This window comes from Elgaria multicarinata, chromosome 7 (assembly GCF_023053635.1).
Source record: "Elgaria multicarinata webbii isolate HBS135686 ecotype San Diego chromosome 7, rElgMul1.1.pri, whole genome shotgun sequence".
In the NCBI taxonomy this organism is placed as follows: Eukaryota; Metazoa; Chordata; class Lepidosauria; order Squamata; family Anguidae; genus Elgaria; species Elgaria multicarinata.
The window spans coordinates 94,176,319-94,193,697 of NC_086177.1; the positions used below are offsets into that span (position 1 = coordinate 94,176,319).

A 17,379-nucleotide genomic window follows, 5' to 3' on the forward strand; every position below is an offset into this window, starting at 1 on the left:
AGGAATCCACCCTAAAGCATTCTAAAGCATTATTCTGTGTCCTGCACTCTGGGAGGATCGAGAAGAGATCCTGGCCCTCCTCTGTGTGACAACCTTTGAAGTCTTTGAAGAGTGCTATCATGTCTCCCTTCAATCTTGTCTTCTCCAGACTAAACATGCCCAGTTCTTTCAGTCTCTCTTCATAGGGCTTTGTTTCCAGACCCCTGATCATCCTGGTTGCCCTCCTCTGAACACGCTCCAGCTTGTCTGCATCCTTCTTGAATTGTGGAACCTATGTGCCTTCTTCTCTTCAACACACCCAATTGCTTTGAAAACCACACAGCACACATTTGTTTCCTTGTCTTTTCTAAGCCATTTTTACATAAACTTAACATTTAGGTTTTTAAAAAACTCTGTACATAACAGTTTTCTCATAAGCATTTGAAATAAACTGATTAATCTCATATAGTTTATTTTAAATAAATAATTCTGGTTATTCCTTTGAAAAATAATTAAATAGATGTAAACAATGAACACCTTACATGTTTGCCCCAGACATCACTGGAAGGGGGATAGTGTGATCATCCTTATCCTACTGTAAATCCCTTATTAGTATTATTAGTATTATTATAAATATTTATTTATATAGCGCCATCAATGTTCATGGTGCTGTACAGAACAAAGTAAAACAGAATACAAAACACCCTGCCATATGGCTTACATTCTAAAATCACAATAACAAACAAACAGGGAGGGGAAAGGCCAACCAGCACGGGGGACAATAAAACTAATAATAAAAACTAATATCGCCACACTACGGATTATAAGCTTTCGAGAAAAGAAATGTTTTCAAGTAAGATTTAAAAACTGAGATTGACATCGCTGTTCGCAGATGCAGTGGAAGAGAATTCCAGGCATAGGAGGCAGTGAGTGAAAACGGGCGAAGATGAGCGAGAGAAGTAGAAACTCTTGGGAGACTAGTGTTATGAGAGTGAAGGGTGCGAGCAGGACAGTAAGGTGAAAGAAGAGACGAGAGGTAAGGAGATAGGGAGGAGCCAGACCATAACATTAGTGACTTTCTTGGACATCTAAACTCTTTCTAAATATGCATAGGTTCACACTCTTTGTGATTATCATATATTTGTGAACATGCTCAAAGTGTCATGCATTAGGAATTAGGGATGTGCTCCGCTCCAATTAGGAGCGTAGAAGCAGTAGCGGATTGGCCTGCTCCGCCTTACCCAGAGGCGGAGTAGGAGCGGACCGCGGACCCCCTAGAAGCAAGGCGAAGAGAAGCGGCCATTTTTCGGAGCTCCTAGTTCAGGCGGAGCGCTCCGGTCGCCATCTTGAAAACATTTCGCCATAGGATTGCATTGCGGCAAATAATCGCGCATAACTACGTTGTTTTTGAAGCTATCATTCTGAAAATTCTTGTGCACAGAGAGTCGTGGATGGGGGTCATTTTGAGACCACTCTCACCTCTCTGCGTTGTCTGGGTCGCGTGCTATATTTTTGTGAAAATCGGGTCAACCGCGCGGCTCAAACGGCGTTTTCGGCTTTTCGCCCATAGGATTGCATTGAGGGAAAGAATCGGGGATAACTGGGGGGGGTTTAAGCTATCATTCTGAAAATTCTTGTGCACAGAGAGTCGTGGATGGGGGTCATTTTGAGACCACTCTCAACTTTCTGCATCGTACGGGTCGCGGGCTATATTTTTGTGAAAATCGGGTCAACCGCGCGGCTCAAACGGCGTTTTCGGCTTTTCGCCCATAGGATTGCATTGAGGGAAAGAATCAGGGATAACTGGGGGGGGGGTTAAGCTATCATTCTGAAAATTCTTGTGCACAGAGAGTCGTGGATGGGGGTCATTTTGAGACCACTCTCAACTTTCTGCATCGTACGGGTCGCGGGCTAGAAGTTTTTAAAAAATCGGCGGGAAAAATACCTTTTTCAAAGGGCTGAGGGGCAGAGTCAGCTCCCGGTCATGATGATCCCAAAGTTGGAGGAGGGCATAGGCAAAACAGGTAACTTGGGATTCTGGGAAACTTCTCTTTCTTCATCTGAACGGGCTTTTCCCCGTGTTTTTTAACACAGTAGCCCCACCAAATGCACAAACACAACCTGAAATCATATACTAAGCCAAGAATAAGAGATAGAAACACAGCACTGCTCCCCACCCTAACCTTGGTGAACAACTGAATCGATGTGGTGCAAGGGGATGAGCTCCCCTAGGGCATCTCATCGTGGACGTGCCCCCACTCTCTCCTGCACTGGAAGGCCATTAGAGCCTTCCAAAGAGAGTAAAACGGTGGAGCAATGCCTATCATGAGTTGAAGTGAATGGTCACTTTTCAGTGGTGGAGCAATGCCTGTTATGAGTCGAAGTGAGCGTTTTACTTCTTCTCAGAGCTGTTGGTGGCTGTCAGTGTCTTGAACTGGCAGCTACTTCCCCCTCCCCCGGGCACGTCCCCCTATTGCTGGTAAAAGACAGATATAGCCTTTTTAAAAAAATTCTTCTTGCTGTTTATTGAGCAACACTGCTGCTTTTAATTCCACCCCTCCTTTGTTTATTGATTGATTTATTCCATTTTATATGCATTAGTGGCTTATCCTTGGCTCACTTCCTTATGCCCCCAGAAATGCCAGCTGCATGCCTGCCTGCCTTCCCTCCCTCCTCCCCTGCCCACCTCGCAGGGATGTTGTGTGTGGGGTGCCCGATTTTCAAAAATTCGCCAAAAATCAGGGGATGATGGGATTGCTTTGAAACTTGGCGTGCGTGTGTATATCCCCATGAGGTGTCATGGTGCCAAACATGAGGTTTCTAACTTGAACAGAAAAAAAGTTGTATAATTTTTTAGCTTTCAATGCAAGCCTATGGGGGGGGGGAAACGGAGCTCCGGATCCGGATCCGGAGCTCCGGGCGGAGCGGAGCGGAAGTGGGCGGAGCGGGGGCAGGGCGGAGCGGCCCGATCCGGAAAATGGCGGATCTGCAAGTGAAGCGGAGCGGGGGGTCCGTGCACACCCCTATTAGGAATTAAGAAATAAATAAAAGAGTTTAGTTTTCCTCTCATAGTAAATATTGCTGAATGTGTTTGAGTTGCACATGTAGTAACTTTTACTATATGGATAGACCATTATATAGGGTGGAAAGGAAGCTAGTGCAATATTGTGTACATGTATAGAAGCTAACAAAAATAATTAAAAACTTATCTCTGAAATCTCCCCAAAAGGGAAAAAAAAAGGCTAGGTTAGAAATAAAGACTATCTATGGGACATAGAACCAATTGGTACATACTGTATATAGTAGTGTCTACTTGGAGCAGTGCTTCTTTGCTTCTGGCAAAAGTCTTTACCAGGTCTTCTATCTGAGATCAATTACCACCACCGCTACCACCACTGCTAGAGGTGCCCTGGTATTGAACATGGGAACTTTTGAGTACAAATCATGTGTTTACCCCTGAGTCACCACTGGTGCGACAGTACACATAGCCTAGCCATCATTGTTCAATACAATAGAGTGACTGGGATACAAAAGCATGATTGGGATATTATGAGTCAAGCATTTTCTAAATCTGCAAAAGTACAATTTGCACAAAGTGAATGTATTTATGTCAAAGCGAATGCCAGTTTGAGATGACTAGGCAATGTTGTGTTTGGGTGAAGCTCGTTCTGTAATTTGAATTTAGCATATGCTATTGAAAATAGGATAAATAACACGGCTTTTTCTGATGTTGCCAGGAAATTCATTTCTGGCAAAGATATTAATTTGTAGCAAGCCACATTTTGATAGGATGAAAACAATGTTTACCTTGTCCTGAAGTTTGTAGGATGAGGATGCCCATCATATAATGATAAATAATCGTATTCTTCTTCTAGAGCAAAGGATTGAAATACTATCTGTATTCTGTTTCTTTCTTCTGCAATTATTACCCATGTACAATTTGCACCATTTGGATATCCATATGGGAAGCCGGGGCTTTCTATAGTTCCATTAAGTCCTTTTAAAGTTCCACCACATGTATAAATAAATCCTGAAAAGCAAAAAAGAGTAAATTAATAATTATCACTGACACCTCCTGGATGTTTTTATTTTATTTTATATTGTACACCGCTCTGAAATTTTTAATGGGGAGTGGTATATAAATATTGTAAATAAATAAATAAATAAATGAAACATGTCATTCTTTGCCCTTGTAGATCAATTAAAAATGTGATCCAACTTTGCCATGTATTTATCAAACTATAGCTGTTACCTTTTTGGCATGTCAATCCTAAATTTCTCTTAGAGTCAGACACCTTACATTAGTAATTCTACATTATGGTACTTATAATCCAGTTGATGTGTAACAAATATTTACCCTATTCAGATGACACACTAAGCCACAATGGTTAAGCATTTTGAGCGAAACACTGGGCCTGTTCAGAAGACACCTTAAACCATGGCTTTAACCATGGTGGTTAAGCCAGAAAGCCAGGCCATGTTCAGAAGACACCTTAAACCATTGCTTTAACCATGGCGAATAAGGCTTTCTGGATTAACCACCATGGTTAAAGCTGTGGTTTAAGGTGTCTTCAGAACAGGACCATTATGGCTTAGTGCATCGTGTGAACCATTCCTAACCATGGTGGCTGCATAAGCACAGTTTAAACATGCTCACTAACCATTTGCAAGGTTAGCCTGTAGTCTGTACAGGCCCAATATCTTTTCTCAGACTGTTCTTAGGTACGAAGGTTTTTAATATGGGGCTTCTAGATGGACTCACAGTAAAAGGGTCTAGACAAAGGCAAATAACTTCTACCAATCTCTTACATGTTGAGGGTACATTTCTATGCATGTTTAGACAGAACAAAGTCCTACAACTCCCATTATTCCCCAACCAGTTAAGCTTAAGTACCATCACATTTCACACTTGACACAAGTCCAAACCAAATTTAAAGGACTGTCCACTTAAGTCAGTGTTTCCTTTACAGCATTCTCTTTGTCTTGCAACTTTCTCTGCTGCTTTATCCTGTTGCTTTATAAAGACAAGTTGGATCTTCGTTGTACTCACTGCCTTTCCAGAATGATCTTCTTGAGAAAATGGCTGCCCATCATTTACACACAAAAAGAAATGTTTCAAGCCTTGCTCCCAGGAGTTCAGGGTCTTACAGAAAGATAATAACTAGGCACACTAGGTTCCTTTAGCCACCAATGGCACTACCAAAGTACACTGATGATGGAGTCTACTTTCCTATTTTTTACTTCTCAGCCCTTGCCCATAATGGTGGATGGCCCACACTTCACTTCTCTACTGGATATGTGAACAAATGTCCCCTAGTCCATATTTCTTAAAGAAATATGTGGGGTTACAGGTGCATTTGGGTTCAACATGTCATATTGACCCAGGTAAGCTCCCCTCCCCACTTACCTGGCTGTGAAGCTTTGGAACAGTCTGAATCGCTTCGGACCATTCTGAACTGCTTCGAGCTGATCCGAACCTCCCCCAATCCGCTCTGGAACAGGGCTTCAGAGGTCTGGATCGGCCCACTCTGCTTCGGATCCGGAGATCCGTAACGGAGAGGAGCACACCCCTATTAGTAAACCATGGCTTAGTGTGTCATGTGAACCATTCCTGTCCATGATGGCTACATAACAACACACTCACCGACTATGTGCTGTGAAGGGCTTAGTAACTATGGCTTAGCGTGTCATCTGAACAGGCCCATTAGAAACTTCCCCTTTGCTTGTAAAACCTTGTCTCCATTCACATCTATGAAGGTAAGTGCCCCATGTCTATTTTTTCTCTTTGTGATATTAACAGTATGAAAACTTTCCTTTAAGTTCTGTCGGTCTGTTGAGCCCTACTGGAGTTGCACCTTAAGTCCATTCCAAAGAAACAGGTTAGAGGAGAATGCTGTGACCTAATTGCTAAGCAGAGTTTTCCGACTGGAAAGTGGAGCACATTACACTAGTGACACTGGATGCAAATAAGTTTTTCAAAGTGTTCTTATTAAGCAGTAAAACCCTAAACAGTTTGAGACCTGATTGCCAAGAAGATTGCCCTTTTCTTCATGTGGTGCTGTAGTCAAGATAAGTAATTATTAGCCCTCAATATGAGGGAAGGATTGTAATGTTTTTCACGAAGACTCTTTCACTTTGCAATTTACTCTCCACATTCTTGGTTTACTACAGGTGGAATTGACCAAGCTTTCTCTCTCGGATACAACTGTGATGTCCATTGACTGAATTCCTTAACAATATTTAACATCTCATGGTGGAATATGCCATCTTGTAGTGTGTTGCATTAATTAGCCAGCAACAGAGAGCTTCCTCATTACCTCACATTCTCTTAAATACAACTTTTTCAACAGCAGTTCACACATTCAGGTGAGAGACTAGTGGAAATGGGGTGGGAATCTCTATATTTTACTAATTTATTTTTAAAAATATGCACTGTTCTGCCTTAGGAAAAAAAGATGTTCAAGGTGGATACCCAAAGCACACGTTACTGTAAATACATAGCAAGCAGCTCCATCTTTTTTTCTTCTTCTTTTTTTTATATTCTAGCATCGGTACAGGAGTCCTAATCTGGATGTGTAGGGGAGACTTTAAACTTTCTACTCCCAGCTGCAATCTGGATTGGGACCCCCCATGACTGCACTTTATATTGCTGAATAGAATCCAATAAAGCAAATTGTTCATTATTTGCTTTATTGGATGGTATCAGGATCTCAGTAGGGGTGGGAAGGCTCTACTTCATGAGTAATTATTTCATAAGCCCCCATACTTCTCATCCTAGCATCCTGATCCAGATTGGGACCCCTGTTCTTACTCTAGAGCTAATCCCAAAGCCTTAACGGATGCCCTGAGCCCTCTGCCACCACAACCAAATCTCCACCATGGATTGTAAAATCATAGAATAGTAGAGTTGGAAAGAGCCTATAATGCCATCGAGTCCAACCCCCTGTTCAATGCAGGAATCTGTCTTAAAGCATCCCTGACAGATGCCTGTCCAGCTGCTTCTTGAATGTCTCTAGGATGGGAGAGGCCTCTATCTTCCTAAGTCATTGGTTCCATTGTCATACTACTCTAACTCTCAGGAAGTTTTTTCCTGATGTTCAGCTGGAATCTGGCTTCCTGTAACTTGAGCCCATTATTCTGTGTCCTGAGATGATTGAGGAGAGAGATGTGCCCTCCTCTGTGTGACAACCTTTCTCCCTCCTCCAGAGATCCTCATAAAAATTGTTCTTTTCACACCACTGCTAACAGCAAGGAACAAAGGATCTGTATCAGGACGGGTGCTCTCTGTGTGTGCACATGCATGTGTGTGTGCATGCATACATGTGTGCATATGCAGCCCCTAAGCCCTGAGCCAGCATCATCTGCAACCCTCAGAGCCGAAAAAGTTATATGCCCTTGCTCCAGAGTAAAGAAAGAAAGAAAAAATAATGGCCATTAGGTAGCTTTGTTGTTGTTTATTCATTCAGTCGCTTCCGACTCTTCGTGACTTCATGGACCAGACCATGCCAGAGCTTTCTGTCGGCTGTCGCCACTCCTAGCTCCCCCAAGGTCAAGTCTGTCACCTCCAGAATATCATCCATCCATCTTGCCCTTGGTCGGCCCCTCTTCCTTTTGCCTTCCACTTTCCCTAGCATCAGCCTCTTCTCCATGGTATCCTGTCTTCTCATTATGTGGCCAAAGTACTTCATTTACAAAATAAAGAGTACTTTGGCCCATAGCTACCTTTTGTGTCAGAGTGATGGAGAAGGAGCAATGGGACGGAAAAGCCTCCTCTCCTCTCCCTGTTCATTGACACCCTTATTCCTGCAGCCACCACTGCTTGACAAGAAAAGGAAAGGAAAAGGGGAATGTCTTTGGGGGTTGGTGGGATGGGTGTGGAGGGCTTCTAAGGGCACCAAAAAGGATGGGATGGGTGGTGGAGGAGGAAAAACTGGGAATCCTTTTCCAGCTCAGATTTTGGTCTGGCACTCTAACCACTATACCATGGTGTCATACTATATCTTTAGCTTCTCCATGTCCCATGGAACCAGCAAAGAAGTTTTTTCTTCAGGTCTTTAACTGAGGAAGCATACCATGTACAAATTTCAAGAACATAAGAAGAACCATGCTTGATCAGACTGAGGGTCCATCTACTCCAGCACTCTGTTCACACAGTGGCCAACCAGCAGTCAAGCAGGACACCATACAACAGAACCCTCCCACCCATGTTCCCCAGCAACTGGTGCATATAGGCTTGTTGAGGTAGCACATAGCCTTCAGGGCTAGTAGCCATTGATGTCCTTCTCCAGCACACACCAATCCTGAGATAACTTCTCCAAAAACTTCTGAACATAGAACTCTACATTCATGTACCAGGGGCTCATGAAATTCCATCTCAATCCTCCCCCTTCAATTGTTTTCACCAAGTAAAAGAACAAGAAAATGATAGAGTTTCTTATTTTGTCAGCCCATCTCCTGTTCTTATTCACACTACAATATTCAATGCACCATTGACCTGATGCCAATAGCCATGGATCTTCTTGTAAAATAGCTCAGAAGAATTATTTCCCTCATCAATTTGGCCTGATCACTGTTACCTAAATCTATAGCTAAAAGAAGTCTTACTTAACCTCCCCAGCACCACTTTTTGCCTCATCAACTGATGAACTCTTTTTAAATCCCATCTGTAAAATTATCTATTGCTATTTATTATTTAACTCTGACTGCATTAGTTAACTCTGTAAAAGCCTTGGGGATACATTTGGTTCAGATATCACTTCTCAGAATGAAGTTTGAATTACTTATGAAGAATAATGTTAAATTATTTACATGTGCATTGTGCCTCAGGGTCCTGGATAGAAATCTTTGTTTTTTGAGACAAGTGGACTCAATGTTTTTGCCAAGGAGCTAAGGGACTCCACTTTCCATGACCTTTCTCTCATGTGTTGCTCTTTTGTTTTCTACAGTGGAAGCCAGATGATTTCTCAAACACACTCAGGTTCATACCCAGTTAAAGCTTTTAAATTTGCCAAACCCCCTCCCCAACTCTAAATACTTTGAACATTTTCACTTCAAAATCTAAGACTTAGGTAAACTATTTTATGGGGAATATCTTAGCTCTGAGGTAAATTCTCTCTCTCTCTCTCTCTCTCTCTCTCTCTCTCTCTCTCTCTCTCTCTCTCCCCATCCCATATAATGCAGGCAGACATACTGGTTCCTCAGAGCACAATCCTATGCAAATTCAAATAGAAATAAGGCCTATAACTCCCAGCATGTCCCAGCCAGCCATAGGATTGTACCCTTAGGGGACAAAAGTCCAAACATATATTTTTTTAAAAAAATCTTGTCTAAGGTAGAGAATGGAAGTCAAAAAACATGGTAGTTCTTTTATTGGCAAAGCTAGAGGTTACTTTTATATGCTGTACTGTTTTCTGACTCTGAAGGGAACTGTATGTTTCCATTAGGGATAAAGACAGAACCCACCCACCCCCATCCCAAAAATTAGGCCTGAGGTAAACAGGCTTCCAACATTCTCCACCCTCTTTGTGAGTGACAAAATTGTGTGTGTGGTGGGTTTATTTTAGGGGCCGGTAGGGGCTGAGTTTTCCAAGAGTTCTCCAAAAATTGACCAAACTAATTGTTTCCAAATAGTTGCACAATGTGAAGATTTGTACAGGTCATACATGCTCCTTCCCCATTCCCCTGCCAAACAAATGCCAATTTCAACTTACCCTTCTTTTGCAGAAATGCCCATGGGAAACCAGGGCTGGGGAGTGGAGAGAGAGAGAGAGAGAGAGAGAGAGAGAGAGAGAGAGAGAAATGTGTTCCAGATGGAACACACTTGGCCCAAGGGTCCACTACCTCTTTCAGCCTCCAGTGTAAGTTTTGTCCCCCATTTTTAGTTTCCCTGGGGTCACAATTTTAACCCTAGCAAAGCAACAGAGGGGAGTGTTTGAAAGAGCTTCTCCTATGTAAAATGAGTGTGGGGCAAACCCCAACCCCTCTTACTCCAAAGCTGGCCTGCCTGGAGTGTGCTTTTGCCATCCAGCAGCAGTTTTCTTTGGAGCAGCCTTTCAAAGGAGCTCCTACACAAAATCAAGATATTCCCATGCACATTGAGCTGAACCTCTTGAGAAATTCTCTTTAGAGCTCTGTGCTGATCATACAGTGATTTGAAGAGGACCCTGGGTGCAAGGGGATTTTGGGTGAGGAGGTGTCATGTTACCATGCTGGTTCAGGCAAATGTTTGAGTAAGGCTAGTGCTGCAGCTCTGCCTCCAGTGAACACAACCTTATGAGCCTAGCCTGCTCCAGTAGATAATGTATCTGAACCCTGGAGGCCAGTGGCTCTGATGTCAGTGGAGCAGTGAATCTGCTCTGGGTTTCAATCTGAACTCTAAAGGAGCTATCCAAGGTGCTGATCCCACCATTAAAGTTCTGACTGAAACCCAGAGTGGATTCCCTGTCCCATGACATTGGAGCCACCAGTCTGCTGGGTCTTCTGGACAGGAGACTTTGGAGTTCCAGGTCAGCAGTGTAATCTCCTCATGAGGTGCTGGCAAAAAGGGTCCTTTTTGTGATGGAGCTTTTAGGGCATTGGGGGTGTGATTTTGAGAGTGCAAATCTCTTTCCCACTCAGATGTACAGTCACATCCTCCACAGTTCGAGAGTTGGACTCTAGGATCATTGCAGCGCCTCACTCATCTCTAACTACGAGCACATTGCGAAGAATTCTAGGCTAGAACCCTTCTCTCTGATATGCTACTTTTCTAGTAGCAGGGAGTTCTAGCTATTTTTTTAGAAAAATATATCTCCCAAGAAAGCAAAGTGAAAATAAAACAGAATTTAAAAATTCTGCAAAAGGAACCAGAGCAGGCGAGCTGAACAGTGATATGCAAATGCATTTGATTTGCATAATCCATTCTGAAAGCAGATTTAGCACTTTCTATTTTTAGAGTAATACAGGGTGTTTTAGCACAGATTTCTAGGCTTTCCTTGCTTTATAAGTCTCAGTTTTCTATGCATTGCCAATGAGAGAGAATCTGTCTGAGTGCATTTAGCTGGAGGGAGAGCTATTTCAGGGTGGCCTGCATGTGGGGAGAAGTGGAAGAGACAGATTTCAGAATTGGGGACAACATTCAGAGCAAGGATCAAAGATCTGCTCTTGGATATATTCAAGTTTCAGCTTTTAAAAAAGCAGTTTCTTGTTTTATTGCTTGTTTTATAACTCCTCATAACCAGAAACAAATATAATTTTGCAGAATAATCTCATCTGGTGTGAAATGGAGCATCCATTGATTGTTCCTTCACCACCAACCCTAAGCACCCTCCAGGACAAATGTGGGGGGGGGGGCAAAGATTACTGCAGACGCTGACTGCAGCCAGGAAATCAGAAGACGTTTACTTCTTGGGAGGAGAGCAATGACAAATCTTGATAAAATAGTTAAGAGCAGAGACACCACACTAACAAAGGTCTGCATAGTTAAAGCAATGGTATTCCCCATAGTAACCTATGGCTGTGAGAGCTGAACCATAAGGAAAGCTGAGCGAAGGAAGATAGATGCTTTTGAACTGTGGTGCTGGAGGAAAATTCTGAGAGTGCCGTGGACTGCAAGAAGATCGAACCTGTCCATACTCCAGGAAATAAAGCCAGACTGCTCACTTGAGGGAATGGTATTAAAGGCAAAACTGAAGTACTTTGGCCACATAATGAGAAGACAGGATACCCTGGAGAAGAGGCTGATGTTAGGGAAAGTGGAAAGCAAAAGGAAGAGGGGCTGACCAAGGGCAAGATGGATGTATGATATTCTGGAGGTGACAGACTTGACCTTGGGGGAGCTAGGGGTGGCAACGGTCGACACAAAGCTCTGGCGTGGGCTGGTCCATGAAGTCATGAAGAGTCGGAAGCGACTGAACAAATAAACAATTCCATGCGAGATTTAAGGATGGGGACATTTTTTTTCAGTTCACCTTTTAGTAGAGCCTTACCAAACGTGCGCTTCCCGAATCAATCTGCAAACTGGAACACGGCTATCTTTTGTTCTTTGCACTTCTCAGAATTTCATGATGTGGTTCTTCAGTCCAAAAATGCTTACAAAATGTGTATATTAGACAAAAGTATGTATAAATATTAAAAGGAAATGCACACAAGTGCATACAAATTTTTGTGCTCTTGTTCTTTCAAACCCCAAACTGATATGGAAATTGGACTCAATGAACTGAGGAAGAGAAATATGAGAAACTGAAAGAAACTGAAACTGACACATTCATCCATTCCTAGCTGCTTTATGGGCAGTATCCAATTGGGCATTTATGTCCCTGCTGATTCTCCTGCACCCTGAAGATTGACTTGCAAAAGGGAAATACAGTGCTTACACAAGAGAAATATAGCACTTCCAGAGGCAATCCAAAACAAGCAGAGATACTCATTTCTGAAAGGAGGCAGTTCGGTAGAATTCACATAAGGCAGTGATCTCACTCCATTGCAAATCATTGGTTGGAAAAATGCGAAATGGTACCCATTGGGTTTACTCAGAGTATAGCTGGCTAAGTGGAGAACTTGGTTTTAGGGAAGCCCATAAAGATTGGAAATAAATAATAAACTATCAAATAAATAACAAGCCTAACACATTTTGCCCACCCTTATAGTAGGGCAAGAAAACCAGTACAGAGGAAAAGAGCAATGGAGAAGGATCTATGTGCTTTAGAAGCCAATATTTAGGCCCATGTCCAAATATAGCAAAAAGCTGAAGATGAAAAGATATCCACAGATCAGTGAAGAAGTGCTGTGAGTCCAACATTTCATAAGGCATTCTCTTGACTTGCTTTAAAGACACTAGAAAAAGTGTAGCTGCAGCCAAGAAAACACAGACAGAAATGAAGCCAGTTTAAGAGTGTACTTGTTGAAGTAATCAATAATTATTCATAAACACTCCCTCCCTCCCTCTTTCTTTATGTATATAATAGTTATGTAGGACCTGAAAAACAACTGTAATGCTGGATTAAGATTTTTTTTCCTTCCTAAAAATGTGGTGATGTGCATAGCAACTTGTTTGATTGCTGTTATATAACTGCTTCATTAAATTGTGGCCTGTAAATCTTTAATGAGATTTACACAGAAATTTAGTTACTGATAAAGCATCCACCAAATACATCAATTCTGGTTATTTGGAATCTAAAAGTAGTATCAGGTGCTGGGTGATTAGATTTTGTAGAGCTGTGAGTTAAGTTGCATGTGTATATTGTGTGTGTGTGTGTGTGTGTGTGTGTGTGTGTGTGTGTGTGTATCTATCTATCTATCTAACTATCTATACAGAGAGAGAGAGAGAGAGAGAGAGAGAGAGAGAGAGAGCCAATCCACTCCATAGTATCATAGAGTTACATGATCTCGAAGAAGGAAAACAGCAATGAGATTAAAGGAAAATGAAAAGACAAAAAATAAGTTCTGGTAAGTACTCGAATATAAGCTAGCTATGATCAAAAAATAGCAGGGTTTTTTGAAGTGAGCTTCAGCAAGATTAGAAAGGGCTTCAAGACACAATACTAAAAAGCTCAAGGAACACTGAGCAGAGGCTTCTTCAGGTTCAGCCAACAGCAACCAAAACTGTCAAAGAGAAGAGGTCGAATCTCAACATGATTTGCTGTTCTGTATCAGCTTACATTTCCTCTCCTCATAGCAACTGACAATAGTTTATATGGCTCATCAGCTTTCTAAATGCCATCGACTCAACTAAAAAGCTCAGGTAGGCCTGTTTTACCCTCACACAATTGCAATCATGTGAGAGGTTCAGTGGGGACATGTTGGCTTGCTCCACTTCTATGCATCCTAACCACTCAGCTCTCTCCCCCTCCACATATTGTAGCTGAAGCTTTGCTGTGGGGACTCTGCTGCATTCATAGAGGTCCCCCATGTGATTAAACATGGAACCTACTTCACACATTCAGCCAACTCCCCACCTCAGACTTTCAACCCCAATGTACGGAAGGAGGTCAGGGCTATTCTCCCCCTCACATGATCCTAATCATAAAAGGAATAGAATGTGTGAAAAGGACTGTAGTCTTAAATCTAACCAACCTTAAAAAGTCACACACGTTAACTAGATAAAGAATTGATTAAATCTGTGACCTTCTTCAGATGATGTGCTCAGCTGTGGTGGTTAAACTTTTTGAGCTAAACTTGATGTGCTGTGTGAACCACTCCTAACCATGGTGACTACATAACCATGGTTTAAACATGTTCACTAAGGGCCCATTCAGAAGACAACTTAAACCCTGGCTTTAACCATGGTGGTTAAGCCAGAAAGCCAGGCTGTTTTCAGAAGACACCTTAAACCACAGCTTTTACCATGGTGAATAAGGCTTTTTGGTTAAAGCCGTGGTTTAAAGTGGCTTCTGAACACAACCCGGCTTTCTGGCTTAGCCACCATGGTTAAAGCCATGGTTTAAGATGTCTTCTGAATGGGGCCACAATAGCTTATTGTGTTGTGTGAACCATGACTAACAATTTGCTGCAATAGAGTTAGTGGCCTAACTATGGCTTAGCATGTTTTCTGAACAGGCCCTGTGTAAATCTACAGATGGGAAAAAATAACAGCTCTGAAGGAAGAAATAGCAGCACACTCTCTTTGTTTTTAGATGATGTGCACCATCTAACACCATCTTAGAAGAGGCATTTCTCTCTTGTGCGTCCCTCTTCTAAGATGGTGACTGCTGCCTACTTTTTAAGTACTTCTATTAATAACAATTATGTTTTCTTTTTTAAAAAAAATATGTGCTGACTGTTCACCAAAACATGTGTGATCAGTTAAAAATGTCTCCTATAACCAACGAAGTCTCAGCTCCTGAAAATGATGCCCAAAGCTAGTGCCTCTTCTGGGATATATTCTCCTTTGAAGAATTAGCATTTCTGAAACAAAATTGTAGATGATAGGGAAGAGGGGGGGAAACATTACTTCACAATAGGGCTGGTGTCAGCACTGGGCATCCTTGAGGGTTCTAGGACCCACAGTTGATGCTGGCCCTCACCCCAGCCACCCCAATTTGCCCAATCCTGAGCAAATGTATGAAGTGGTGCACAGCCCTAGTTGGTGGTAGACAGCCCTTGTTGATGTTGCAAGATACCAAACTGTGTATATGCTTAGATTTTGGAGGAAGTAAATTCTTTAGAAATAAATATGACTCCCAAATAAATATGGTTAGGGTGTAGGCATTATCTCTCATTCAACACTTCCTTATATTTTGTTGTTTATTTGTTCAGTCACTTCCGACTCTTCGTGACTTCATGGACCAGCCCATGCCAGAGCTTTCTGTTGGCCATTGCCACCCCTATAAACCAAAAGGAAACTTGCTCCCATTTTATAACTGCTTACTCCATTCACCAATAACGAACTAGGTTTTCCTAACATCACCTTCCCAAACACTGCAATAGAAAATGAGCAGGCATTTCTTGAATGGAGAGTAGTACAATAGGTGATGCAGGTAGTTATAGGAGCTGCTACAGAATGAATTAGACCATGGACCTATTTAGACCACCGATATGCACTGTTATCTCTCTAAGATCCAACAGCTTTCCCAACCCAGATGTTCCCTGGAACTCTTTCTTTCTTTCTTTCTTTCTTTCTTTCTTTCTTTCTTTCTTTCTTTCTTTCTTTCATCTCTATACTGCCCAATAGACAAAGCTCTCTGGACGATTCACAGAAATTTTAACTGGAGATGCCAAGGATAATATCTAAAAACTTATACATGCAGATAATCTGATCTAACTCCTCATTATGGACTCTCCTAAATATTTCCAATGAACACATTCCTTCAGAATGATTTCATGAACAACCTTGCTGATGAAATATAACAGAAGTCAAACGAGTTAAATGTGCAAGAAATAGTAAGTAGATGTAGCACTTGTAACATCTCTCAAAACAATAATATCACTTAATTTAACAACTTTGGAAATGTCAAGCTCATAGGTTTGACAAGGCAGCTCAAGGAATGGCACCTTGTCACTCAGTAATGTATCCCAAAGGCAGTAAGCACCTTTAGAGTTGAATTCAAGGACAAATGAGAATTTATACTGACTCGTGTTCTGAGTTCCACATATCTTTGATACCTAAGAGGTCGTAGTCTGTTGCTTACTGAGCATATTGATTCATACAGCTCTGACAACATTGCAACTATCATACTCCCAGACCATAGACACCAAACATGATGAGGTAGCTGATGTGGTCGAATATTACAGAGGGACTTGGTAAACAGAGCTATCAAGGGCGCTCTGGTGGCCACTGGCTTAGCTCCTCTGTTTCATGCCATAGAGAGCAAGTAAGAGCATTGGCCTAGATAAGCCTTTACTAATTTTTCATTTTATACTTGTTATAAAAAGGATCAGTGATCTCCTCACCTGGCAGGTCCGGAGTCTGACTTACAGCCAGAAGCTTTCAATTTTGCTTGCACAAATCCTTTCCTTCTGCCAAATGCATAAAGTCTGCTATATATGTAATAGAAGTTTAAGTTGGAGATGGCATCACGAAATCAAGATTTTTATCATCTGCGGAAGAGAGATTATTCTAACCTGCATGAACAGTGTAATCCTATGCATGTCTACTGGGAACCGAGTTCCAGGTAAGAGTGCTTAAAGGGCACACTCCTATGCATATTTTGGGCAACATGTGGCCCTCCAGATGTTTTGGTCTAGAAGTACATCTCCCATGATTCCTGCCAATTGGCTGTGCTGGCTAGGTCTGATGGGAGTTGTACTTGTAGACCACCCCTAGAGGAGAGCACTAGACCACACTGACTTCCAAATTCCCCCTCCTATACTCCACCACATGTAGTAATGAAAGTCACCACCTAACATTATCATCCTGTGCATTTTCCAGCCTGTGCTCTACATCACTGGTGGTTTCTGGATTGGTATAGATTGAAATTTATGACAGGCTTACTTGTATTATGCATTTTATTGCTATGGTATGTGGGAAATGAGAAAGAACTAGCTACAGGCTACTGCTTTTGGCGGCAATGATGTGCTTTTGATAATGTCTGAGTCCACCCTAAAAAAAATGCACAGAAGTTGCAATTCACAGTCCCACATTCTGAAGTAGAGTTAGAACAATTAATAGATATCAACAGACCGTCCATGATGCTGCTCTGAAGTAGACTACAGCCTTGTGCTAAATTGATTCCCAAGTACTCCTTTTTAAGTGGATTTTGGATTGTGTTGCTTGCTAATAGGCATTCCTAGTAAAGAGAATTCTATTTTCCTCTTTATATTTATTATCTGCATAATTAAGGATATATGGCTTTGTTATTGGTGCAGTAAAATGAAATCCATGCCCAAGATGAATAAATTATCCTCTCTGTGTGTGTGTGTGTGTGTGTGTGTGTGTGTGTGTGTGTAAATAATAGAAAATTCAACAAATATATATATATATAT

General features: G+C 41.9%; 1 protein-coding gene across 1 annotated transcript in view; it reads right to left on the reverse strand.

Moving 5' to 3' along the window:
- The window catches only part of CSMD3 (CUB and Sushi multiple domains 3), a 787,235-nt gene that overhangs the window by 665,073 nt on the left and 104,783 nt on the right, over window positions 1–17,379 (reverse strand). Inside the window, exon 2 of the mRNA XM_063131067.1 lies at window positions 3,787–4,009. Within this exon, the coding sequence (XP_062987137.1) occupies window positions 3,787–4,009 (223 nt within the window). The remainder of the gene's footprint in view (window positions 1–3,786; window positions 4,010–17,379) is intronic.